General features: G+C 38.8%; 2 protein-coding genes across 9 annotated transcripts; one reads left to right on the top strand and one right to left on the bottom strand.

Moving 5' to 3' along the window:
* Nucleotides 1-1,084: 1,084 nt before the first annotated feature.
* On the bottom strand, nt 1,085-10,266 carry liat1 (ligand of ATE1). Its single transcript, XM_072589829.1, has 2 exons — nt 9,186-10,266; nt 1,085-5,608 (listed from the first exon to the last, which is right to left on the bottom strand). Exons 1-2 carry the CDS (start codon nt 9,355-9,357, stop codon nt 5,166-5,168), a joined length of 615 nt encoding a protein of 204 aa, XP_072445930.1. The 5' UTR covers nt 9,358-10,266; the 3' UTR covers nt 1,085-5,165.
* Nucleotides 10,267-10,300: 34 nt separating this feature from the next.
* exo5 (exonuclease 5) lies at nt 10,301-22,108 on the top strand. Of its 8 annotated transcripts, none has more exons than XM_072589827.1 (7): nt 10,457-10,490; nt 15,112-15,208; nt 15,388-15,566; nt 16,457-16,679; nt 17,618-17,722; nt 18,076-18,248; nt 20,352-22,104. In XM_072589827.1, the coding sequence occupies exons 3-7, from the start codon at nt 15,564-15,566 to the stop codon at nt 20,817-20,819; spliced, it is 972 nt and encodes a 323-aa protein (XP_072445928.1). In that variant the 5' UTR covers nt 10,457-10,490; nt 15,112-15,208; nt 15,388-15,563; the 3' UTR covers nt 20,820-22,104. The 8 variants fall into 8 exon arrangements, with proteins under 8 accessions (XP_072445923.1, XP_072445922.1, XP_072445924.1 ...); XM_072589825.1 differs by having other exon boundaries at nt 15,388-15,463; XM_072589822.1 differs by lacking the exon at nt 15,388-15,566 and having other exon boundaries at nt 10,301-10,490; nt 15,116-15,204; nt 20,352-22,106.
* Nucleotides 22,109-25,816: the final 3,708 nt, after the last annotated feature.

The following is a 25,816-nucleotide window of genomic DNA, read 5'->3' on the forward strand; positions in this document are numbered from 1 at the left end:
TTTTAATAAATATTTACAACTGTCACTCAATTCCCACTTTGAGCTGGCCATGACATAAGAAATAGGAACGGGAGTTGGCTGTTCAGCCCTGAATCTACTTCATCATTCATGGTAGGATAATGGCTGATCTAACCTTATTCATGTCCACTTTTCCTGCCTTTTCCCAAAACTCTTGATTCCTTGTATTGATCAAGAGTTTGTCTCACTCAACTTTAAAGATACACAGCTGTCTGTGACACTCAACCCTCAGACAGAAGACATTCCTTCTTATCTCTGTCTTAGATTTGCACCTCTTTGTTCTGAGACTATGCCCTCTCATCTTAGACTTCCCCATGAGAGGAAATATCATCTCAGCATTTCATCTATCAAACCTCTTAAGAATCCGCTGTTTCAATGAGATCACCTTCTAAACCCCAGAGTGCAACTCCTGAAGAAGGGTTATATCCAAAATGTCAGACTTCACCTCCTGATGCTGCCTGGCTTTCTCTGTTCTTCCAGCCTCCTGCTTGTCGTCTTTGGATTCCAGCATCGGCAGGTTTTTTTGTCTCCAACATTTTTATAGTCTTTGCTCATAAGACAATCCCTCCATACTGTGAATCATCCTAATGTAAAATTCTGGGGATCTCCTGTACTTTTGACAGCAAGAGATCTTGAGTTAAATCTAATGTTTGAATCCAGCAAACAACACTTCCAATAGTCCAGCTTTCCCTCAGTACTACAGTAAAATTCCACCTCAATTAGGCACTTAAATCTGTAATGGGACTTGAACCCACATCTTTGATTCAGAGGCAACAATGCCAACAGCTGAGCGACAAGCAATACATGCTGGATCCTCTGATTTAAGTCTGATCTAGCAATTGAGCTACTCAGACTCCAAAAGAGAAAAGTGCAACTTTTTCATTGTGACATTTATCTTCACCCTTGTAGTAAAACCGAATTGCACCATTAGTACCTCCAATGAAATTACAACAACAAAACTTTGGGTCAAGCCAGATTAACTTATTGCAAACCTTTAACAGCAAGGAATAGAGCCAGATGGAACTTTTTAGGAAAAAATACTTTTTAATAATTCAATATACACAGTCTAAAGTTTTGAATACAACAAACTATTGAAGAGAATAATTCTTGAGGAATACTTAAATTCTAAAGCAGTCAGACCATGTGTTTTTTTTTGTAAACATGTAACATTCAGAAGATGTATTTTTAAATTGAATTCTATTGTAGTGAGGGTTTATTTTTAAAATTTGTAACGAATAATTTGTGCTATCTTCATACTCTGAAAAGAGATAGCTTTTTAATCCCGTGAATGAAAGATTTTAACGGAACATGTATATACATTCTACAAAGTGTTTTTCTGCAAGGGAGAAATTTTACACTCTTGGTAATCAGTTGAATTCCTAGTACAGATCAGTAACTCCACTTATCACAAGATATGATCTTTCAGTGGTTGTTTGCTAGATTACAGAATCTTGCTGTTGCTGATCTCTACACTACTTTGGACCATGTTTATAGTGACTGACTACAAATTTATAGAAGGTAGAAATTAACCTGTGCTGGGCTGTGATTAAACGGGCCTACAAAACTGAACAATGAGTGAGTGACTGAAAAATACCTCTGATCTGTTGATTGCAATGTCCAGTACTGTATATCCCTACAGCTATACAATTTACATTTCACAAAGTATAATATTCTGAGGAGACAAAAAGCAATATTTTAGAATGGGCCATTTTTGGTGCAACAGAGAACTAGAACAATGCCTCACTACCCTAACTAGGACTGAAAGAAATCTGAGATCATTTTGCCTTGAACTACATACCTCTTATGAAAAAAGTGGTCTCTGCTGCAATCAGAAGCTATAGAGTTGTCACTTTTGAAAGAACTCATCCAGTCAGCATGCATAAGCTCATAACCTGTTCCAGAGATTCTGTTCTCTTACAAAAAGAATTACCTGATACTCAACCAAAATACGATCTACTGCAATCCTTATCCTTCTGCATTTAGCAGGACCAAATTATGATCTAGAACACCATTAATTTCTTCCTCATACCTTTCAAATTGTGAACTAATTCATGATCATAATTTTTTTTTAAGAGTCCTAACTCTCAACCTGCCTTAATAACTAAGATGCTTTATAACAGGGCTTCCCTAAGTGAGAATTGGGACTCCTACTGGGATAGCACTCTGAAAATGTAGGCTTTCTCCCTTCCTCATTACACTCTCATGAAAACCTGAAATAGGGTCATAGGGAAGATATTTGGGAAGTACTGCTTTGTATTGTGAATGAAGCTAGTTGCCGCCCTTGGCACTTTTTCCAAAGCCTCTGTTCTCTCTTTTGGTTGAGAAGTGAATTAAAATTGGTTAAGCTGCATTTAAAATATTGATTCTAAAGTGTAACCTATCAGAGTACATTCGAGCACTCCATACTATCAGTTGAGGGAACCTATGCTTTTGCCCTTTTCCCTGGATTGCCAATAATTTGGTTTTACATTAACACATTATTGGTGTTTTCAGTTTAATTGAGGCAAAGTGTATACATGTTATACTCTGCTCAATAGGGCATTCATTCCTCTTTTGTTTTTCCAATTGGGTCACTACTCTCTAGATAATCCATGGTAATCTGTTAAGTAACCTGCTTCTGGGCTTCTGCCAATGCACCTTTGAGGCTGGTTTTTAGTGGGTGTGCAAGAGAATCTAAAGATAATTAAACTGAAGTAAGTAAAATGAAATGATTTACTAGCTACGTAAAAGGTGGTTATTACTTGTCTCATTTCAATTAAGGTGTTTGCTGATCCAACATTAATTGCTTGATTGGCTACCACAATCTCTGGTTTGCTAGTCTGATCAAACATCCAATGACAACATCTGTTGAGAAACACTCTTATTGGGGTAAAATGTTCAAAGGTGATCATCACTGAGATTAGGCAAGATTTAAAGAAGATCCTAAAGGGTTCAGGGGTGGGGGAGTGAAGAGGCAGAGATGATTACCAGAATTTAAGACAGCTGAAGGAACAATAGTTAATGGTGTGGTAAAGGGAATTAGAATGCAAAGACCAGTGTTAGAGGAATGCAGAATCGTTAATTGTAGAATGTCTAGAGGTTACAGAGAAAGAAGTGAAAATCCACTGAAGGAGTTGAATTAATGGAAATCTCAATGGACTAGCAAACCATGCCAATCAGCAAGAATAGGGAAGATGGTAAAGTAGGGTAAAATGGTGAGGCTTGGAATTCAAGTGACAGAGATTTGAATCATGTTAAATTTATGTAGGGAGAAAATAGAAGGCCAGTCTGAGAGCATTGTAATAATTCAATCTGGAAGCATAAAATGAGGGTTTCAGTGACACATTAACTGAAACACTGAGGCGATATTATGGAAGTGGGGTACATGGTCTTGATAATGGAAGAATAAAACGCTGGAAACTTAAGAGTGTCAAGCAGGAAGATGACTGAGCATAGTGACTGTATCTTGATATAAAGCCTCATCCATACAAATAATGCCCTGCCACGTGCTCACTGCTAGGATATTCTGAGAAGAGTGACATCACATGACTGCATAGTCAGGAAAGGAGATCACTATGTAAAATTCTTTACCATAGATAAGTAGCTTAAAAGTGTCTGTTTTAAAATATAGTCCACCGCATCCTTTTGAATCAATGATAACTGTGCATGTGCAGCATAGTGTGGAACTTGTGATAATCCATACCAACTGAACTGAAATGACAGACCAAATCTTTGATTAATTGCACCATGGGCAAATTTAAAATCAGGAACTTTGTGTAGAATAGTTCAGAAAAACATTGAGGCTGACAACAATTTCTTGTAAAAGTAATCTGAAACAAAGTTGCAGAAACAAAAATGTAAATGGATAATTTTAGATCGGTTAAATTTAAGTGCACAAATATAGCAAAATTGATTCTGACAATTGATCTTAGTATACTTTGATTTAATATCTTTTTGATTAAAATCATTTTACCGAAGCATTTTTACATCTGAACGCTGTGTTGATTTTCTATCCCAGATCTCTCAGCATATTTGACAAGGCTGCAAAGTATAGAAAATATTTTGAAGCTGGAGATTTAACAAAAATAATCCTGAGGCTTAATCTAAAAATCAGGTGTACAATAAGGCAGGATCTTCATGAAATGAACAATTCCTGTTGAAAGTGCAGATTTATTTGACTCACCTAAACAAAATCATGCAATAATTTGTGCTCAAAACTAACTATGGCTTTTAAAATAGCTCTGTTTTTCAATCCCTCTTTAATCCACTGGTAGACAAAATAATGTTTTTGATGCACTAATTGTCCACTAGCAACATCTTAAATTCTCCCCTTGCATCTTTGAGTACATATCACTGACTTGTGAATTTATCAGTTTTTAAAGTATCTTAATTCATATTAATAACATTCATCACAATTTCACATCTTAAGTAAATAATCAGACTGAGGGTACAGTTGGTGACCCAGTTTAGAGTATTGCCAACATGAAACCTGGAATGGCTATATAAAGATGTGTGGGAGCAGCCAGAACTGGCTCAACAGTAATTTTTTCACCTCCATGGGATCTCTTTTGGGCTGCTCACTCTGTTCAAGATGGATTGCAGCAATGGACTTTGTTTGCAAGTCAAATTATGAGCAGCTTATAAGGACAACAAAACCTCATAGTAAAATAAAAAGTGCACTTTGCAACCCAGTTTATAATTTACATGTAGAGAATATGTTCAAACATCTAAACAAGTACGGTTTGGTCTCCATTTGAATGAGTAAAAACACCATTAGTCTGAACAGTTGTAGGTTTAAATGCCTACTGATTTTACCTGATAATAACAGGAAACCAGAGTGGCCATGTTAGATACAACGATTTTGGTTATTTCCCTCCACCCCCCAAAAAAGGAAACACAAGTGGAGGCAAAGCCCTAATTGTTTTCTTCAGAGCTCAAACTGTCATGTCTTTACAGAAGAGGTTCCCAAAGAGGTTTGATAAGCAATAGCCTTCCTCAGTCCTAGTTGTTCAGTCTGAGATCTGCTTATAGAACATTCCAGAAACCATATGAAAGGGGAATTTAAATCACCTTCATAGTTATGTTTGTAGGTTTATAACTGCAAGGAACATTGTGATTAGAAGGTTATGAGCTGGGATGCTCGCTCAGGCAAAAATGTACTTTGGCCTTCAGAATCTTTGGCCCACAAAATAAGAATTGGAGTGATCCTTTATGGCTAGTTGCTGTAATGTCTTACTGCTGATAATATATGGATTCTCCTTCTGGGACTGGATAACAGAAAGCTCCTGCTGGCAAAGTTCAATATCCTTGCGAGAACGTTTCTGGGCAGCCAGGTACCTCAGCTGCCGATTTAGCTTGTAAAGTCTGATCCTCTCCTCTTCTGCTACGGGATCTTCAAGAATTCCATCCCACCGCAGAGTCTCATTTATTGACGTGGTGAGCTGATCTACAGAGTAAAGGGAATCACCATCTGAATCCTGACTTCTGTCGGCTTTGCTGCTGATATTCTTAGGTTTTGGACTTTTCTTGGTGTCACCTTGACTAACCGGTGGTTCAGTATTTGGAGATGTAGAATGTATATGTCGTTTACTGCTTTTCCCATGTTTGTGAGCTATAGAGAAAGGAGATGTTAGGATCTGGAAAGCAATGATTGATTATAAAGAGACAGCTTACTTGAAGATTTTAGTTAGTTTTAAAATAATTAGATTGGGTAGAGAATTAGAGATCAAAATTATTGAGGAACAAAGGGCAAACAAGAATGGTAATAATTGTAATGAAGAATCAAAGCATTATTCCATAATTGGTGTTAATAGCAAATTTTGTCAGCTTTGATTGAAAGCAAAAACATGAAAACAAGATATAGATACACAGCAAAAATCAAAACCAAAATGGAGGAAAGAGTTCACGGTCTGAAGTTATTGAACTTATGAGTCCAGAAGGCTGAAAAGTCCTTAATTAGAATTTGAGGTGTAATTCCTCCTCCAGTTTTTCTGGTTATTTTTTAGGCAGTTTATTGGAGATAGATTACAGCAACTCAGACTGCCGTGACATGGAAGTACAACTTGTTCGGGATTCAAGATTCATTATCATTGAAAGAATTAGAATTGCTTTGCAATATCACTATCCCTTTACTTAACTGTCTCAGGCAGAGAGAGAGAGAGAGACACACACAGACAGACAGACAGTGTCCATTTGATGGTGATATGGAATATTATATCTGCTCAACATTTTGTGCTTGCTTAACATTTAGCTTTTGCCTAGTGAACCATTGCATGACTCCCGTCTCACTGAGATCAGAAAAACTCGACGAGTCTGCCACTTAGTATTTTTGTTCAACTAAATATCACTGCATTATGAGGTTTGACTATTGTACTGTCATTTATCCCTTTAACTATAATCGCTTCCTTGATTTCTCTCCAGATTACAAAATATCTTTTCCATACCCTGATGGGAATGTAAATATGCAAACTGCTTAGGGTGTCTGCCAATGCCACCCTGAATTATTTAAAAGAAAGTATGGAAGAATGGCTATTCCAATTCCCTTTTGAGAAATTGATAATTGCCCCAAGTTGCTCTACTTATACTGTGAATTTACTGACATGAAACATTTGCAGGAGTGACTGCCATGAAGTTTTACTCTGCAATCATAATTAAACAGCTAACTTGTAACAATAATAAAACGTAACTCAGATTTGGAGCAAGTTAGCAGTCTGGTGCTTCAGCTACCATTTACAAAACATTTTAGCATGTGGTGCCACATGAACCCTGTGATTCTGTAAATAATCTACATCATTCCCAGATATCTATTTATTCTGTAATTCAGTAAGGGGAGAATTCACGTTAGGATTAAGCAATACTATTCCAGGCATCCAAACTCATGCCTGCTGTTACAACTTGTAGTCACAGGATGCCATCTTCTGGAATCCATGCAATCTGCAATAATTTAACCCCATAAGAATTTGGCAGTACTAAATTCCTATTATAATAATGTTTTGACGTGATGCTGCTTTAATTATTCAGTAATAAGAGGCAAGTAAGGTTTGATTAAATAGATTGCATGGATTCAGAATAAATCTGAACTCTACTGAGCTTTAGGTAGCTTTCCACAGCAAACTTCCAGCTCTGGTACAAAATAGTAAATGGGAAACAGTCCACATACATTTATGTATATTCACTGCCATTGCCCTATTTCTCCATGGAAAAATGATATAAATGAAGGTAAATTATCTTTAAATGAACACTCTTGAGGCTTTTTGAGACTTTTAAAGATGGTTCTTTTGTCCAGCATCTTGAAGAATGCATGGAAGTAAATTGGACTTACAGTTAGCAATTTGTTTGCAATACAACTCAAATGCGTTTACCGTTATAATGCCAGAAAAAGTGACAAACTTTACTTTGAAGTTGACTGCAGTCAAAAAACCCATATCTTGCAGTTGTTCAATACCATACTTCTATGGCTGCAAAAGATTGAATGCTTTGGAGCGGATACAGAAGAAATTGACCAGATTGCTTCCAAGGATGAGGAATCACAGTTGTGTGGATAAACTGGAGAAACTGAGGTTGTTCTCTTTACAATGGAGAAAGTAATGAAGGCTTTAGATAAATGAAAAAAGAAAATTCTTGTGATGGTTGAAAGGATAACAACAACAGAGTATAAATTTAAGGTGACTGGTAAAAGAGGTAGCAAAAAAGGATAAGCTTTTACATGTTATGAGTAGTTAGAATTTGGATTGTTTTGCTTGATCAGTTGATGGGAACAGACTCAATATCCTAAAAATTGGATAAATTATTGATGGAGAAAAAAAAATCAAGCACATGGAAAAAAAAGGAGAGTTCTTCAAAAGAGCTGGTGGAAACTTCATTTGTGGGACAAGTACATCATTGACAAGACCAGCATTTGTTAACCATCCCTAATTCACCTGAATGGAGTTACTTGGCTAGTGCCACTTCAAACAGTAGTTTAGAATCAACCACAATGCTCAACATCGGGAGTCAATTAAAGGGGCCATACTAGGCAAGGAAAGCAGACTTCCCTCACACTCAGGACATTAATGAACCATTCAGATTTTAATGAAAGTCAATGATAGTTTTCATAGTCGCCATCAATGAGACTAGCTTTCAATTCCAGATTTATTGGTTGAATTTAAATTCCATCAGCTACCATACTGGGATTTAAACCTGTATCATCATAGCATTAACCTTGGTTGTTGCATTACTAGACCAGTCACATGAACACCATGTCACAGTCTCCTTCTATGCTATACTATTCTGTCACTCTGTGATGTAGAGCTTCCACCAGCAAGGGAGTAAAGCATGAACCCTTAGCTTCTTAGAAAAGTAAAGTATTACACATGCTGGAAATCTGTAATAAAAACAGAAGGTGCAGGAGAAACTCAGCAGGTCTGGTGGCATCTGTGGAAACGGCAACAAAGTTAACAATTCAACTCCAATATGACTCTCCTCCGGACTCTTCTTCAAGCACTTACTGTTTTTATTCCTCTTTGTTTATGTTTAGGTCATTAAAACATTGCTAGGATAAAAGAAAATGGAGGATAAATCCAGATTAGCAAGATATTAAAGCAAAACTGAAAACAAAAGCAGATTGGATGCAAGATGAATTCGTACTTTTGCTGAATTCAGGCCCTTCATCAGAAAATAATTTTGATGTGTAGGAATGATGTGGGGGTGCCTGCTGGACTATATCCTGGTGTTGGGTAATTTTTAACAACGTGTAGGAAAGCTGTACCTTACCCTGATGACCTGCTCTATATCATTTTAAGGTTTAGTAGCCCACAGTTTACATCTTATTTCAAACCTTTACCAAATTTTTCAACTCTCCAATTTTCACCCCTTTTCTTTAGGCTTCCTATGGAGCTATTCATTTTTTTAAAAATACATTTAATTTGGTTAATCACCCAATAGATCATTCCACAGCATTTCCTCTTTGTGTTGTTTTTATATCACCAGTTTTGCTCCCTCCAATCAACTTTCTGATACCAGTATACTTCTATATTCACGAATAAGCGCACAAGTCCAAAATGCTGTCTCCTGTCATCACAGTTACTAACAGACCAGCCATTTTTCTTGCAGCTCTCTGTGGTTACCTTTACTAAAGGCAAAGTATATATTGTGAAATGTTCAGAAGACAATCGTAGATTTTAATAATCCAAGTTTGATATGTGCCTTACCCAGAACGGTCTCATCTGAAGTCGATGGGGTACTTGAAGAATTTCTTCTTGTCTTAGAGGATTTCTTCTTTGCCTTATCTCTCTTCTTCTTTTTGTTCTTTTCTGCTAACTCAACACTTAAATTTGTCATTGATTTCATCTTACATTTGCTGGCTGATATTTTGTCCTCCATTACTAGTTAACCTTGCTCAATCTGCAATTTTATTAATTTCCCCTTTTCCTTTTAATTTTTTTTTGTCAGAGAATCTTTTGTTTCATTTCCGTCATATTATTGACCCGTTTCATTCAGGTAAGGATTTCCAAAAGAATATTTGGGATGCACTAATCCTTGGGACTCAAAGGCACATTTTAAGTAAGAAACTAACTACTTCCAGTGCTTTCCTCCTCCTTTAAACTGCCCAAAAATTTAATTTGTAGTCATTCCCTCCATTTCTTCATCGTCAAAGTAGTTTTTTTTCCAAAAAAACTACATATTATATCCTTTGATTTGCAGCAACTGCTCTCACCTACAACAAACAGACCCCTAGCCTGTACTTCATACTTATTCCAACCGCCTCTTGTTTAATCTATCAAATTTTCTTCTTATTAATTTTCGCATTCTTTTCCCAAAGTTAAATTATTTCGATCTCTCTGACTCTATTTAAAGTTACCGACCCTGTCTATCCAGACTGCAGGCTGCTATGTTTTAGCCACCCCAGGCTCCCAACGACTCGTCACCATGGAGACGCCTCTTCCCTTTTCCTTGACAAATCCGCTTCGGAACATAGTCCCCGTGAAAATAACAACAATGCCATTTAGAAATCAAGCTCAAACGATCAGGGACCCTTCAGGAACTTTCAGCTAACAATATATTATGGCTGTGACTCTATTTCTCTTCGCTGTTCCCCCCCCGACTCATCTTTTTGATTCACGTATCATTCCGCGGCCGGCCCAGCCTGAGCTCCGTCCGGCTGCGGCTGAAAAATGCCCCGTCGGCTTTCCATTCCAGGTTTTAAAAGTCGTGGCGTTCTCAGCCGTGCTTGGCGGGAGGAGAGGTGGCGAAAGCAATGAGGAGCGTTGCCGGATTTGGAATCTAACAATAGTTTAAGTGCGAACTTCGAAGCGGAACTGACCTCCGGCGTGAGTTTCGAAGGCACTGGAGGGGCGGTTGAGGTGGACGGACAATCACAGGCAGGGAGGTGCTGGAGGGACGGTTGAGGTGGACGGACAAAACGCCGTGCCGGAAGTCGATTGGAGCGATGCAGCCGGAGCTGAGTGACGCGGAGCTGCTCGCGTTGGAGTCGGATTTGTTCTGCACCGAATGTGGTACCTGGTTCATTGATGCTAGTAGATGAAGCATTTACAATGAGGCTGATCCTGTCTGTTATAGAGTCATAGGTTAGGTGAATTGGCCATGCTAAATTGCCCATAGTGTTAGGTGAAGGGGTAAATGTAGGGGAGTGGGTATGGGTGGGTGGCGCTTCGGTGGGTCAGTGTGGACTTGTTGGGCCGAAGGGCCTGTTTCCACACTGGAAGTAATCTAAATCTAAGTTTGACCCATTTCCCTTCCAACCTTTCTTATTCATGTACCTGTCCACATTTTATTTTAAATATTGTAGCTGTACCTACATCCACTACTTCCTCTGTCAGTTCATTCCACACACAAACAGCCCTCTGTGTGTAAAAAGTTTCCCCTCAGGTCCCTTTTAAATCATTCTCCTCTCACCTAAAAAAAATTGCCACCTTAGTTTTGAACTCCTGCACCATAGGAAAAGACCGTTGCTGTTCACTTTATCCATTGCCCCTCATGATTTTATAAACCTTTTATAAATTCACCCCTCAACCTTCTACACCCCAGTGCAAAAGTCCCAGCCTCTCCCTATAACTCAAACCCTTTATTCCTGGCAACATCCCCGTAAATCTTTTTTGAATATTTTCAATTTAATAATATCTTGCCTATAGGGTGAGCAGACACGAATACAATATTCCAAAAGTGGCCTCACCAATGTCCTGTATGATCTCAGCATGATGTCCCAACTCTTATACCTAATGATATTCCCACTGGACTATTAATGCAGAAACCCAAGTTTGAGTCTGGAATTAAATGTCTAATGATGACTGTCGATTCTTGGGGAAAATGTAGCTGAATAATGTCCTTTTAGTGAAGGAAATTGCTGCCTTCGTGAAGACTCCAGATTCACAGAAATGAAAATAGATGCAGGTCAAAACAATGGTGCCCACATCCCATGAACTACTAAAAACAAGGTCTTGTGACTCAGTCTGAAGTGTCAGGGTTCAAGTAGCATCCAGAATTGGAGTGGAGACTGACCCTCCTTCCTGGTGCACTACTCAGAGCATAGCACTGTTATTTGGAGAAATTGAGCTCTGCAGATGCTGGAGATCAGGTTCGAAGATTGTGGTGCTGGAAAAGCACAGCCAGTCAGGCAGCATTTGAGGACCAGGAGAATCGACGTTTCAGGCATAAGCCCTTCCTGATGAAGTGGGGAGGCTGTGATTTAACAGTAATGTCACTGGATTTATCAGGTTGAGGCTAATCCTTAGGTTTGAATTCCATCTTGGTTAAAGTCAAATTATATTAATTAATTCTATTGAAAAATCAGGAGTTGCAAACTAGTGTTAGGAAACTATCATCAGTTGCTGTAAAACTTTATCTGCTTCACGGTCATTCTTACCAACTCTGGCCTCTGTGATTCCAGACCTGCAGTAGTCTGCTAGCCACAATCCAAGGGCAGGTGGGGATAAACAACAATGGTGATGACACATCCCATAATAGAAAATTAAATCATTCTCACATTCTTGCTTGTGAGAGCTTGTGTGCATATTGGCCAATATTACTATAGCTACTACACTTTTTAGATGGCTTCATTGGTTGTAAAGTGCTCTGGAATGTCCGATTGTTGTGGAATGTGTTATATAGATGCCAATCTTTCTTTCTGGAACACGAAATGTCTTAGTAACCTGACCAATATTCTTCTCAATCAACATGACCAAAATATGCATTGGCCTAAAATAAGAATAGAAAATGCTGGAGCTATTCAGATCTGTGGAGAGAGAAACCATAAACATTTCAAGTCTAGTTCAACTTTGCTGAATATTAGCTCAAATGTTAGCTCTATTGATCCATAGATACATGTCTTATTTGCTGCATTTTCTCTCTTTATTTCAGATTTCCATGTAGGCAGAATTTGACTTTTGTTTTACATTTGGCTTTTGTTTTTCCAGCATATTCTATTATTTCAATGGTCATTTCTTTGATTTTCTGTTTTTGAGACTTTGTGATTAAATTGGTTACCACATTTACAAGTAAACAACTTTAAAAAGTAATGCAGAATCTGTTTTCTGAGGTCCTGAGGATAGGCTATAAATACTATTTTTTTTTTCTCTGTAATTTCAATTAGAAATACTGCACCTTTTTAAAGCAAGTTGCTTGACCCTCATTGTAAGTGCTATTTTCAACTGCTGTTTGTTCAAGCAGTGGGGAAGTCTAGTTGCAGATGAGCCTGAGCCAAGGGGTGTGTATGAATGGAGCTTTTGGTGGGCAATAAGTACCTGATAGACAACTGGTCACCACCCATCAGACCAATAGCAATAACAATATCAATAAATGAATTGGATGCGAGCATAAGAGGTACAGTTAGTAAGTTTGCAGATGACACCAAAATTGGAGGTGTAGTGGACAGCGAAGAGGGTTACCTTAGATTACAACAGGATCTTGACCAGATGGGGCAATGGACCGAGAAGTGGCTGATGGAGTTTAATTCCGATCTTAGCAGGACTTATACACTTAATGGTAAGGTCCTAGGGAGTGTTGCTGAACAAAGAGACCTTGGAGTGCAGGTTCATAGCTCCTAGAAAGTGGAGTCGCAGGTAGATAGGATAGTGAAGAAGGCGTTTGGTATGCTTTCCTTTATTGGTCAGAGTATTAAATTCAGGAGTTGGGAGGTCATGTTGCGGCTGTACAGGACATTGGTTAGGCCACTGTTGGAATATTGCGTGCAATTCTGATCTCCCTCTTATCAGAAAGATGTTGTGAAACTTGAATAAGTTCAGAGAAGTTTTACAAGGATGTTGCCAGGGTTGGAGGATATGAGCTACAGGCAGAGGCTGAACAGGCTGGGGCTGATTTCCCTGGAGCGTTGGAGGTTGAGGGGTGACCTTATAGAGGTTTACAAATTTGAGGGGCATGGATAGGGTAAATAGGCAAAGTCTTTTCCCTGGGGTGGGGGAGTCCAGAATTAGAGGACACATGTTTAGGGTGAGAGGGGAAAGATATAAAAGAGACCTAAGGGGCCACTTTTTCATACAGATGATGGTACGGGTATGGAGTGACCTGCCAGAGGACGTGGAGGCTGGTACAATTGCAACATTTAAGAGGCATTTGGATGGGTATATGAATAGGAAAGGTTTGGAGGGATATGGGCCGGGTGCTGGCAGGTGGGACTCGATTGGGTTGGGATATCTAGTCGGCATGGACGGGTTGGACTGAAGGGTCTGTTTCCATGTTGTACATTTCTATGACTCTAACTGTGGACTGAAATAGGAAAAGAACAGCTTTAAAAACTGCACTTGGAAAGAAAGACTGCATTTCTTTTTAAAGCAAGTTGCTTGACCCTCATTGTAAGTGCTATTTTAAACTGCTGTTTGTTCAAGCGGTGAGGAAGTCTGGTTGCAGATGAGCCTAAGCCAAGGGCTGTGTATGAATGGAGCTTTTGGTGGGCAACAGGTACCTGAAGGAAAACTGGTCACCACCTACCAGACCAATAACAAAGGCCTTCCACAACAGTGTAATTGTCTCCCAGGTAACTGAACAGCTTGTGGATGTGAATGTTTGGGTAGGAGTCATTGGACCGTCAGAAAAGAAGGAGCTAGCCTCTCTGCAATAAAAACAATTTGCACCTGAAGAAAGTCTTATATCAGTTGCTGTGAGCTATGGCTCTTAACCAATAAATCAGATACTTTATTGGTGTGACCCAGTCACCCTGTACCTCCTGCAAGCAATTAAAAGTACTTGGAACGTTGAGGAGCAGCAAACCCAGACAAGTTGAACAGGAACCATTTAACTGCCTTCACAGACTTTCCCTCTGCCATGACTCCAGTATTTTATATTCTGTGTGGGGAGTTTTATAAGGTAATTAGAATTTCAACTAGTAGGGTTATAATAAGTAAACAAACAAACCTGGGTCTGAAAGACAGATACATTGGGGAATTTTGTGCACTGTTATAAAATGTGAACTTTGATGATGACTCTGGGGAAAGCTGGGCTTGATTGCTAGTGCAGTACCCCAGTGAGACATAACAATGCTAAATACATGCTTTTTTTTTAACTACCCATCTTTTGATTAATCCTTTGTTACTTCTGTTTTGCCTGAGCTGTCTTTGTAGTTCACCACGTGCCTCCGTCATGGAAATAGCTTGAGATTTTCAATTAACAAATCATAGTTTTTTAAAATGTGCTTCCCCTATCTTGCATAATTTTCTGAAACCTTTTGCCCCCAATGTGATGACAAAGTAGGTTTTCATTGCTGGAAAAGCTCAGCAAGTCTGGAAGCAAATGGTATTGATGTTGGAGTTTTTTTTTTGAATAAATGGACAATACAAGAATGCATTTAAGGTTGTGAAATTATTGATAAATTGTATCACCTATTGTCATTAATCTTCACACATCACTCTGTCTGTCAACAAGTTTACTTTTTTTGAGTGAATATGCAATTGACTTTGAAGTTCAACAAGTCAAATGTTTCTTGGTAACGTCGGGTATACATTTCCTGAGATATGATACAGCTTTGTAGTTTTTGTAGCCAGTTGGTGAGAGCTATAAGTCTTCAGTTTTAGCACAACTGACATTGTAAATCAGTTTGAAAAGAAAATATGTAAAGTTTACAGAAATATGTATCTTGACCTGTTTGTTTAATTTCTGATCTCCTAGATAGACCTGAACTATGTGAGGGAGATGATGATCGCACCTCTAAAAGATCTACTGAATCTTGCTGTACTGGACAAGAAACTGTTGAAGATATTTGTAGGTAATTTTTAAGCTTGTATATTATTGTGGCTAAAACTTGTAGTACATTGTAATAAGTCTTGGCTTAGAGGTATGGGTTAGTTTGCTCAACTGTGGTGTAAATAATTGATTGTGTCAATGCTCTTTATCAGTTGAGCTCTTTGCAATTTTAATTAAAACATTCTTGGTGCCTTCCCACAGGCTCCGACACTGGCAATTGCAGTTCTTGTGAAATCCTTTTTTAATACTTATCGGTGAAATGGAAGAAGAAACAAAGGTGCAGAGTACTAAATGGGTTAAAGATTGGAAAGTATTGACATCCAAAGCCATCCTTGATTCAGAAGTCACTGAAAGCTAGCATTCACGTGCCGCAAGCAATGGTATATTTGCCTTAATCACAAAATAATGTGTGTCCAGGAGCAAAGAAGTTTTGCTTCAGCTGTATAGAAACTAGTGACACCATAGATGGAGTATTGAATGAAGTCTGATCCCATGTCTATGGAAGGATGTACTCGCTGTAGGGGGATTACAGTGGAAATTCACCAGATTAAATTGTGGGACTGTCGATGAAGAGAGATTGTGGAGACTTTACCTGGTATTCTCTGTTCAGGGTTAGCAATCTCCTAGGAAGTTACACAATTCTGAAAGGCATAAACAGTATATACAGAAAGGATGTTTATTCTGTCTGTGGTGTATAGAACTAGGTGACATAGCCTCTTACTTTGAGACTGTTTAGGACTGCGATGAAGAAGAACTTCTTCACTTGGGTGTTGTATCTTTGGAATTCTCTCCCTCAGCGGACTGTGGAAGCTCGGTCATTAAGTAAATTTCAAGGCAGGAATTAATATATTTCGAGTCACCAATAAAATTGAGGGATTTTAGATAGCGTCAGCATATAGATTGAGGTAGTTGATGACCCATTATCAAGAATGGCTGTACAGACCTAAAGGGCTGAATGACCTCCTATGTTCCTATGACAGTTTTGGAGAAGGAAGCTTCTGTTTCAGGTTGAGCAATGCAATAATTAAAATTGCCCTTAATTGCATGCTTTAACACTACATATCACCCCTGGTTTTGACAGCTGGTCATTAATTACAAGTATTTCCTATTTCTCTATGAAAAGAAGAATTTGATGCTGAGGTGCTCTTTACTTACTTTTCCTTCTGCCCCCATAATTGAAAAGTAAATTTGGGCAATCAATCTTTCTCTCCCCTCCCCTGACCCTAGTGGAAACAAGCAATCCTCCAATCAGTTAAATGTGTCTGAACAGAAAAGCGAGGTGCGACCTGAGGGCAGTGGCAGTAAACGGAGAAAGCAGGATGAAAGGATCCCGCTGGAGCGCTTTGGTCGAAAGTACCTGAATGTCACTGACCTGAGTCGACAGGCTTGGTGCGAGCAGCAAGTGGTTTATGGTCTGGAACTGCCACACATTGAACAACTGCGAGAAGAAGTTCCAGTTGTGAAAGCTGGTAGCTGTCTACACCTGGCAAGAGGTAACCTTTTAGACTGAAATAAACATTGCTAATCCCAGCATAAAGTTGTTTGTCCCAGCATCAGTCAGTGCTTAGGGTCCGTAGTCACCTCATTTGTGAATATGTTTGCTTCCGAACTTTGGCTTGTTATTTTAGTTCTGAGCTGCATCACAACCAAGTCTCATCCTATCTACATATGTAGGGGGAGATGGTGTAGTGGTGATGTCATTACACTCGTAACCCAGAGGTACAGACTAATGCTTTGGGGGTTATTCCACCATGGCAGCTGGTGGAATCTAAATCCAATTTATAAGTCTGTTTCAGTAATGGTGACTGATTGTCATAAAAATCTGGCAATCTACTGTTCTTACCTGGTCTGGCTCACATAAGAATCCAGACTGTCAGTAATGTGATGACTCTTAACTACTTGCACAAATGGCTGCACAAGTCACTCTGTACAGGGGCAACTGGGGATGGGCAACAAATTCTGACCTTGCCAGCAATTACTATTTCCTATTAAATAATTTATAAAGCAAACATTTTTCAGTAGGGACACCAAGTAATGATCAGAAGTTGGAACTGTGTGTCATGTCTATTCTTCACATTTTCTTTGATCTAACATGAATAGAGGAGGAATCAAAAGTGGATTTTCTGCTTCTGAATGAGGCCCCAATTACCTGCTGTTTTTATTAAACTACTGCCTTGGCAGACACAAGGCTGATCTTGAGATTTAATTTAATCACTACTCCTGGCATTAATTTAAGAACCAGTGCTGCTTAATTGATGAACAAAGTCAGCTGGGATTGAAATGTCTTTCTTCAAAAGTCAATATTTTTCAAATGTTTAGTGGCAGTCTTAACCTCCCTCTCCGTCCGTCCGTCCATCCGAATTCACACTGCAGTTCTGCTGTGGTTGTTAAAGGGCAAGTGTGAGTAAGGTTATTTCTGCTTCTGTTTTAGAATTGGAGGTCCAAGATATTGTCCCAATAAAAGTAGAGAGCCGAGAAGATAGCTGGGCTGTGAAGATACTTAATCTTCTCTCAATGATCCAGTTCTTGCAAGCAGGTATATAAAAACATTGTCAGGTATTTGCCTTAAAGGTAGGAAATTTCTTTCATCGTTTTTGCTGCAAAATAATGTGCTTTTGTTTTGTAGCATTTTCCACAGCGTCATCCAGTTTTTCTAACACGCTGGGTAGGTTTTTTAAAATTTGCCTCTTCAGAATATAACAAGCCTCATCATGGTGAGCTGTATCACCTATGTAATCAGCTGAAAACTGTCTAGCTGAAAGAGAGTCGGGTTTGAGAAATTTTCAACATAGGACTCAAATTTATAACCATCTGCATGAGTAGTGAATATCATTGTGGCTGTCCACTCAGCTATACCCTAACCAAGTGATTTGGTTGTGTATTGAATAGGAGAGCGTGTCCGAGAGCTGCCAGTGTTTGGAGAGCTGGAGGGGATTTTCCTTGTTGGTGTTGTTGATGAGCTGTGCTATAATTCCAAAGGTGAACTGGAATTGCGTGAACTGAAAACACGTGGTCAGCGAACATATCCCAGTGTAGCTCAAAGGAAGAGTCATCAGTTACAAGTAAGTGGGGGCAAAAATTTTCAAAGGATCTGTTTTCATTGGCTCACTTTAGCTGTTTATTTAAACATTGACAGCATGCTTTGTATCATTTGGAATAAAAATGACCACTCATTCTCAAACCCCATTGAATTGGTAAAGCATATGTACTGATTACGAAGCAGTGATACAAAACATAGAGTCATAGCAACACAACGCGAATTCTAACTTTACAATTCAATGTGTTCATGGAATTTTTGCACATCAATGCAGTTTCAAAGTTGGGATTGTGGGAGTATTTTAATGAACTGTCTCTTTGGTTTATTTGACAAACTTTCTGACCCATAGGTGAGAGAGTTTATGCCTCCTCTTAAGATTCTAGTGGACAAATGTGTTCAGTGCATTTACTGGAGTTGAGAAATCAAATTGAATTATTATCGCACCAACAGTTCAATTGTGGATTTAAAATATTGGGGTTATCTTAAAAGAAAATAAGTTTGTAGATTTATTGCTGTTTTTGGTTCCATTCTTTGCTTCTGTTTGGCCAGTGATTCTTGAGTTTTATTGACTGAAGGACCAACTTCTAAAATACTTTAATAATTATGGCCATAGTATTGTATGATACTCCTCTTCAAGTTGTGCATGGAGTGTGTTCAAAATGTACTTGGGTAAATAGGTGTTTGAGATGAGATGGATGTGCCTTCCTTTTTAAAATATTTCTTTTAAAAACTCTCTCTCGATCAAGCTAAACTCACCCAATGCCTTCCAGCATTCTTGGTTACTGCAGGTCTACCTGATGAACTTTGTGCCACTCTGAGTGCTGCTCTATGCACACTTGTACAGAGAGGCTAGTTATCTCTAAGCACATCATCTGCACTCCACTCCTTACAACAAACCCACTTCTGGCTGCTGTTCATTTGTTCCCTTACTAATTTCTCTGGAAAGGAGTCTATAGTCACTGGCTTGAGAGGCACTATTGGATTAATTTCTGGTCATTCTCAATGTCCTTTTGAAAGTATTATCTCTTATTCATTAGTATTCCCAACTCATGATAATAAACAGAACAACTAATTATTTAACTAATAGAAAATATAATTACCTACAAGATTTTTCAAAGTGTCAAGACCTTCGACTTCATGTTTATCTGATTAATTCTCTTGTAAACATATCATATTCTAAAACTATAAAATTCTTTATTATAGAATTTATAAAAAATGTTGTTAAATCCTTAAAAAATAACTTTTCCATACAACTTTTGTCTTGTCATCTCTAGTTACAAAGTCTTGTTACTCCCACTGTATTTCTCTGTGATTCAGTGCAATTTGATAAAGCATCAGTCAGGAATTGCAGGGTTTCATGTTGATTGATTAGTTACTGGTTGGACTTGAATTTAAGTATCAAGTCATTTAACAGTAATTGGCTGTTAACTCCTATCTACACTGTGCATATATTGGAAGCGTGAAGTTCGGTTTCTCTCCAACTACAGAAATCAATTGGAAAATCTCTTGTTTTTTTTCAACCATTTGCTGGCTTTTAATCCTGTAATTATAGTCACTGAATGTGATAGCTTCCTGATTCAGAATACTGCACCATTTAGTCTGACTGATCAATATCCCTCCCTCAACCAATTTCTCATTAATATTTGTGGGCCACTGCTGCAGCACAGTGGTTGTTGGTGGCTTTGCACAGAACAGTTCTAGCATTCTTAAAAGGGGAAATTCTTCAATGAGAAAGCCCACTGTTTAAATGCCAGTATTAAATTTTCTAGTGTTGTTGTGTTTTGTGATCCCAACCAGCAATTAAACATGCTGTCACAACATTCCAGTTGGGAAGAAGTTATAGGTTACTCGCATGTCATTTTGTACATGGATTCCAAAGCTTTAAAAAAAGAAATACACTGCACAACCAGGGAACAAGTGAAGACTTCTGGTGTGTGAAATGAATAGCAAAGATATATTGAATTGAAATAAAGAACTATAGATGCTAGAGATCTGATACAAACAAAAAGAGAAATTTGTGAAGAAACTCCGGTCTGGCAGCATATGTGGAAATGTTAACATTTTATTGAAGTGATATTGGCTCTGTATCGATCATTTTGTAAAACTAAATCCCCTTTTTTATTACCAGGTTAATATATACAAACTTCTCTTTGAGGCTATGATAAAAGGCCAACTGAACAAGGACACTATCACTCACCATCTTTGCTTAAGGACAGAGCAGCCGTTTAGTTCAGAGATTCTGTTGCATGCTCAGAAGGTGGGATTTACCATAAGCACGTTCGGTGACCTTCTGGATTTAATGTTGCTAAACCTGAGATATGCAGAGATCCCCAATATTGACGCCATGAAAATAGAATACTGTTACCAAGCAGATGCCTCTCTAATTGGAACAAAAGAGGTCAACTTTGAAGAGGAGTGGGTTAAAAGTGAGCTAAAGCATTATTACTCCTTCTGGAGGGGCCAGAGGGAGGCCAAGGGTGTGGATATTGAGGAGGCGTGGAAATGTCGGTCTTGTGACTTTGCTGACATTTGTGAGTGGAGACAAAGTAAAGCTGAAGAAGCTACACAAAAGAATCAGGCGAATCGAAGCAAGTGAGGATTGCAATCAACGTCTGGTTTTAAACGCAGACCAACAGATTTGCCTTCTAACTGGAAGGAAGCCACAGTCATGGTATCACTGTAGGATGTAAGCACAGTACAGGTTGACGATCCTTTATCCGAAATGCTCAGGACTAGCTGTTTTTTGGAATTCGGAATTTTTCAGTTTTCAGAACAAGTGAGAGTTTAATGATGAAATTTTGAAAAATCTTACTGGAGGAGCAGACTTTTTATTAAGATTGTGCTTGGCCATGCCCCCCGTGTTGCATCTGAGTGACACTCATCGAGTGGGTATCAACTTGGGGGTGTTCACAGAGAAACCCCAGGCCTGTCGGTGCTTGGTCACGACCCCACACCCCCCCCAACATCAGCATCTTAGTGACATGCATCGAGTGGGTGTCGACCTGGGATAAAAGTTTGCTCACCAAACAACCTTGGTAATGAGAAAAAAACTTCACAAAAAACCTTTTGGATTTTGGAGCTTTTCAGTTTTTGGATGTTCGGATAAGGGATTTTCTACCTGTAATATCTGAATGCTTCTTGATACTGCGAGAATACTGATTTTATTCTGTAATTTTACTGCCCAGAACATTAACTTGGCTTTCTGCAGAGGGGGTTTCCATGAATGCCTTTCTGCTCCCTCACAGTTCTCTAAAGCAGTTTCCAATCTTTAATATATTTTTGTATGTGAAGTGCCTTGTGATATTGTTAATTATTGATATTTAGTGGCCTTTCGGGTAGATGTGATTTCCAACAGGCTAAGGTTATCAGGAGTTAGTGTCTCCTTAAGCATTTGTCAATATCTGCCCAAATGCTGCCACTGTGTTTTAACATGAAAGCCTTGCCCATTGTGTTTTTATATGAGAGTGTCCTGATCTTAAATGGTTGATGTAAAAAAGGGGGGGGGGGGGGGAGGAAGAAAACCGTTTTGAATGCTCTAATCTGATGGACCATGCAATGAAATGATTTTTAAGTGTAGCCATTGTTGTAAAGTGGAGCTAATAATTTTGTTGATGTACAGGCTGTACAATGCAACTGGTCATTATCACAAAGTTTGCCAAATTTCTCTCTCTCTCTTTTCAGAGCTCTTTGCTGTCAGTTTTATATGATTCAACCTAAGCCGTCTTATTGTTCATGCCCAGGGAACCATAATTATCAGCCGTGAGGAGAGATGATTTGGAGATGCCGAGGTTGGACTGGGGTATACAAAGTTAAAAATCACACAACGCCAGGTTAGTGTCCAACAGGTTTAATTGGAAGCACTAGCTTTTGGAGCGCTGTTCCTTCACCAGATAGTTGTGTGGTGGTGGTTGTCACAATCACCTGATGAAGGAACAGCGCTCCAAAAGCCAGTGCTTCCAATTAAACCTGTTGGACACTATGCTGGTGTTGTGTGATTTTTTTTTAACTGTGAGGAGAGAGTTTGGGAGAAAAAGTAATAATGTTTAGCACTCATTTCATTTTATTCCTTCATCCTCTTTATCTTTTTTCCCTTCCTCTTCCTCTTTTTTTTGAAAGATCTGATTCCTTGGAAGTCCATGCCTCCAGATGTGTCATCTAAATAGCTCTGACTCATGCATGAATTATAACTTTAGAGCAGGGGCATCACTCAAAGGTCTTGAGCAGTGAAGGCAAGCATGCTAAATGCCTTTTTAACCACCCTGTTTACCTGTCACGCAAATTTCAAAGCATGCGCTGGAACCCCCTTTGAAGATATAATGCTTCAGGAGTATACTGATCTCATTTAATCTCTCAATCAGTGCTAGATCGTTATGGATTCAGAAGGACCATATTATGGTGAGGCAGTCCTTTTCAAGCAGTGCTCTGCCACTTGTGGGGCACCAGTACATGGTGCCATAACATGTGACTGTCTGCATCATGCAAAGGACCTACCAAAAGCTTTTTTTAAAATCTAATTGTAGGGGTAAGTCAACAATACACACCTTTGTTTACAGTTAGTAATATAGCCTGCACAAATTTGAAGGGCAATAAAACTAGGGTGTGGGGGGTGTTACTTTGAAATAAAAGTGATCTCATGAACATAAGATTAAGGCTTTGTACTTTGAGATATTAGCATCTGCATGTTTAGCATGTGTTCATGCCAAATTCCTTTACACCAATATTCAAAACTCGCTATCAAGCTGATTGTAATGTTTGTTTTTGATGGCAATCAAGGAATGTCATAGGAAAAGCTAAGCAGTATTCCATAATGTAATCAGAGCCTTCAGTCTCTATAAGAATTAAGCTACACCTATTAATAAGCTAGATATTACAATTATTAAGTTGCAGAAATGTCTAAATTTTGTAGGGACAGCCTTTGGTAAAGTAGAACTTCTGGTCTTGGCTGTAAAGTTCAATGCACTACATCTACACATATAGAAGTAAAGAATTATGGAAGATGAAATTCTGAAATTAAAAACAAAGCGCTAGAGAAATCTGGTAGCATCTGTGGAGAGAAAGAGACAGAATTAATGTTTCAAGTCAAATAATTCTGCAGAACTGAAGATGGCTGGAAAATTATGGATTTTGTGCTGTGCAAACAAAGAGGCAGGAAGAGCAAGTTGAACAGATGGTGAGCCTGCCGGGAGCAAAAGGAGTGCTGATGGTAGTGGAGGAGATCTATAGATGTAAAATGTGTTTATGGAAGTTTTAATTAGCAGAAAATAGGTCAGCTCTGTTCCTAACATCTATCACTTAACAGCTTTTCTACATCTGTATCTTTCCTTTACCATCCTGTTGCCTTTTGCTGTGGACAGCCTCCCCATCTGTTCAACTTTTTCCTCCTTCTCCTCCCCTTTTGTTAACAGCAAAAGTGCCATCATTTTCCAGCCTGCTTCAGTTCTGAAGGACTTGAAACATCAACTCTATTTTTCTCTCCACAGATGCTGCTGGACCTGCTGAGTTTCTTCACCATTGTATTATTTTCACTACATTCACACATTTACACAGATTATTTTTCTTTATGGTTTTATTGTCGAAATGGTCACTAATGTAATGTCTCACATGCATTCCTCTATCAAGTTTCCTTAACTTGGAGTATTTTAATGTTACAATGTAAAACATAATCCACACTTTATGTTTTTGTTATAAATAAACAACACTTTGTGTCTCATTTACTTGAATGGTATGTTATTTCCTGAACTTTTCTAAAGCTGGCATACAAAGTTCTGATTGATCCTGTCACATTTTAATGCTGTGATAGAAATACAAATGTTTCTGTAACTTTAGCATTGCATGGATGATACATGTGGATCTGTAAAGAGGCAAAGTGCTGTATGCTCTTTTTAGGAATAATACTTAATATTTGTTCATGGACTGTGGGTGTCTCCAGGCCAATGTTTATTGTGCATTGCTAATTGCACTTGAGGGTGCTGGTGAACTGCCTTCCTGAACTATCGCAGTCCATGGAAGGTTGGTGCACCTACCTTTAGTGTTTAGAGGAGAGTTCCAAGATTTGGCCTAGCAACTTTGCAGGAACAGCAATTGCTGTAGCTTGAAGGTAATGCTCCTTGCTGCTCTTGTTCTTATCGGTGGTAGAGGTTGCAGGTTTAAGTGGTGCTGCTGAAGAACCCTTGTGAGTCGCTCCAGTGATTTCAGCAATTTGAAGTGCGTGCGGAACTGACGCAGTTATTGCAGTGCACCTTTGTGGATCTGGTAGCATTTACCATCTACAATGAATGTTTAAAGAAGTGAATATGTTCTAATCTTTTAGGTTTTTTAAACATCTGTGGTACTGAGCTTCTGGAGTGTCGCTGAACACAAAAATTAGGGGTAGAAGTAGGCCATTCAGCCTGCTCCAGTATTCACGAAGATCATGGATGCAATGGTGATGTTTTGAGTTTCTCATTCCCATCTACCCTGATAACCTTTTGAGTTGTCCAATAAAAATGTATCACCTCTATCTGAAAGGGTGACCCCTAATTTTTATAGTCCCTAGTTCTGGGTTCACCCACAAAAGGAAACATCCCTTCTTTGTAAAGGCTGTTTAGTATCTTGTATGCTTCAAACTAGTAACCCCTCTCTCTTCTAAATTTCAGTAAAAGTACCAAGTCTGTCCAACCTTTCCTCATAAGACAAGAGTAGCTTTTTATTTATCACTTCTACCATTTACAACAGAAACAGTAAAAACAAGACAGCGTTGCTCCAGGACCGAGGGTGCTATTTAGACAGCACAGACTACATACTTGTACACAGCATAAAGTGCATAAGAAGTGCAAAACACACAAGTTACAGTGTAATAGAAGAATGATAAATAATACACATTTTTCTAACAGCAAATCAAAGTTGTGCTAAGAATTTTAGATGGGAAAGTGCCTGATGGCTTTGGGGCAGGGGGGCGGGGGGGTTTGGAAGAAACTGTTGCACAGTCTGGCCATGAGAGTCTGAATGCTCTGGTATCTTCTGCCAGATAGCAGGAGGGAGAAGAGTTTGTGTAAGAGGTGTATGGGGTCTTCCACAATGCTCTTAGCCTTTCAGATGCAGCGTGTGGTGTAACAAACCCATTAATTCCAGGTATCAACCTAGTAAACCTTCTCTGGTCCATCTCCAATGTATTTTGATGCTTAAATAAAGAAACCAAAACTGCACATGTATTCGAGGTGATGTTGTATTAATGCTGTATTTAACGGAGGCAAAATGTCCGTCCTTCTCTGTTCATTTCCTCTCTCAATAAATAGTATTTCATTAATGTTTCTAATTGCTTGCTGAACCAATGTACTATTATTTTGTCATTTGAGTATTAGAACACTTAAATCCTCTATCCCTCAATTCTGCAGTTGTTCTCCGTTTTGAGTCGTACTTTTTTTTTATTATTCTTTCTGCCAAAATGAACAGCTCCACACTTTCCCACATTACACTCCTGCCAGATTTTTGCCCACTCACTCAACCAATCTAAATCCATCTGCGTGTACTGGTCCCTACTGAATGTGTTAACAACATTGAAGTCGATGCTGAAGCCTAAGCTCTTTCATGCAGCATTGTGTGGTCACATGTTGG

The sequence above is a fragment of the Chiloscyllium punctatum genome, chromosome 19, assembly GCF_047496795.1.
Source record: "Chiloscyllium punctatum isolate Juve2018m chromosome 19, sChiPun1.3, whole genome shotgun sequence".
Classification (NCBI taxonomy): domain Eukaryota; kingdom Metazoa; phylum Chordata; class Chondrichthyes; order Orectolobiformes; family Hemiscylliidae; genus Chiloscyllium; species Chiloscyllium punctatum.

Excerpts from the sequence above, each read along its gene's own strand:
- liat1 (XM_072589829.1), bottom strand. The coding sequence starts at position 9,357 with ATGGAGGACAAAATATCAGCCAGCAAATGTAAGATGAAATCAATGACA. Across the intron at positions 5,609-9,185 it reads TTCAGATGAGACCGTTCTGG|CTCACAAACATGGGAAAAGC; the intron begins GTAAGGCACATA and ends CTTTCTCTATAG.
- exo5 (XM_072589821.1), top strand. The coding sequence starts at position 10,424 with ATGCAGCCGGAGCTGAGTGACGCGGAGCTGCTCGCGTTGGAGTCGGAT. Across the intron at positions 15,209-16,413 it reads ACTGTTGAAGATATTTGTAG|TGGAAACAAGCAATCCTCCA; the intron begins GTAATTTTTAAG and ends CCCTGACCCTAG. Across the intron at positions 16,680-17,617 it reads CTGTCTACACCTGGCAAGAG|AATTGGAGGTCCAAGATATT; the intron begins GTAACCTTTTAG and ends CTTCTGTTTTAG.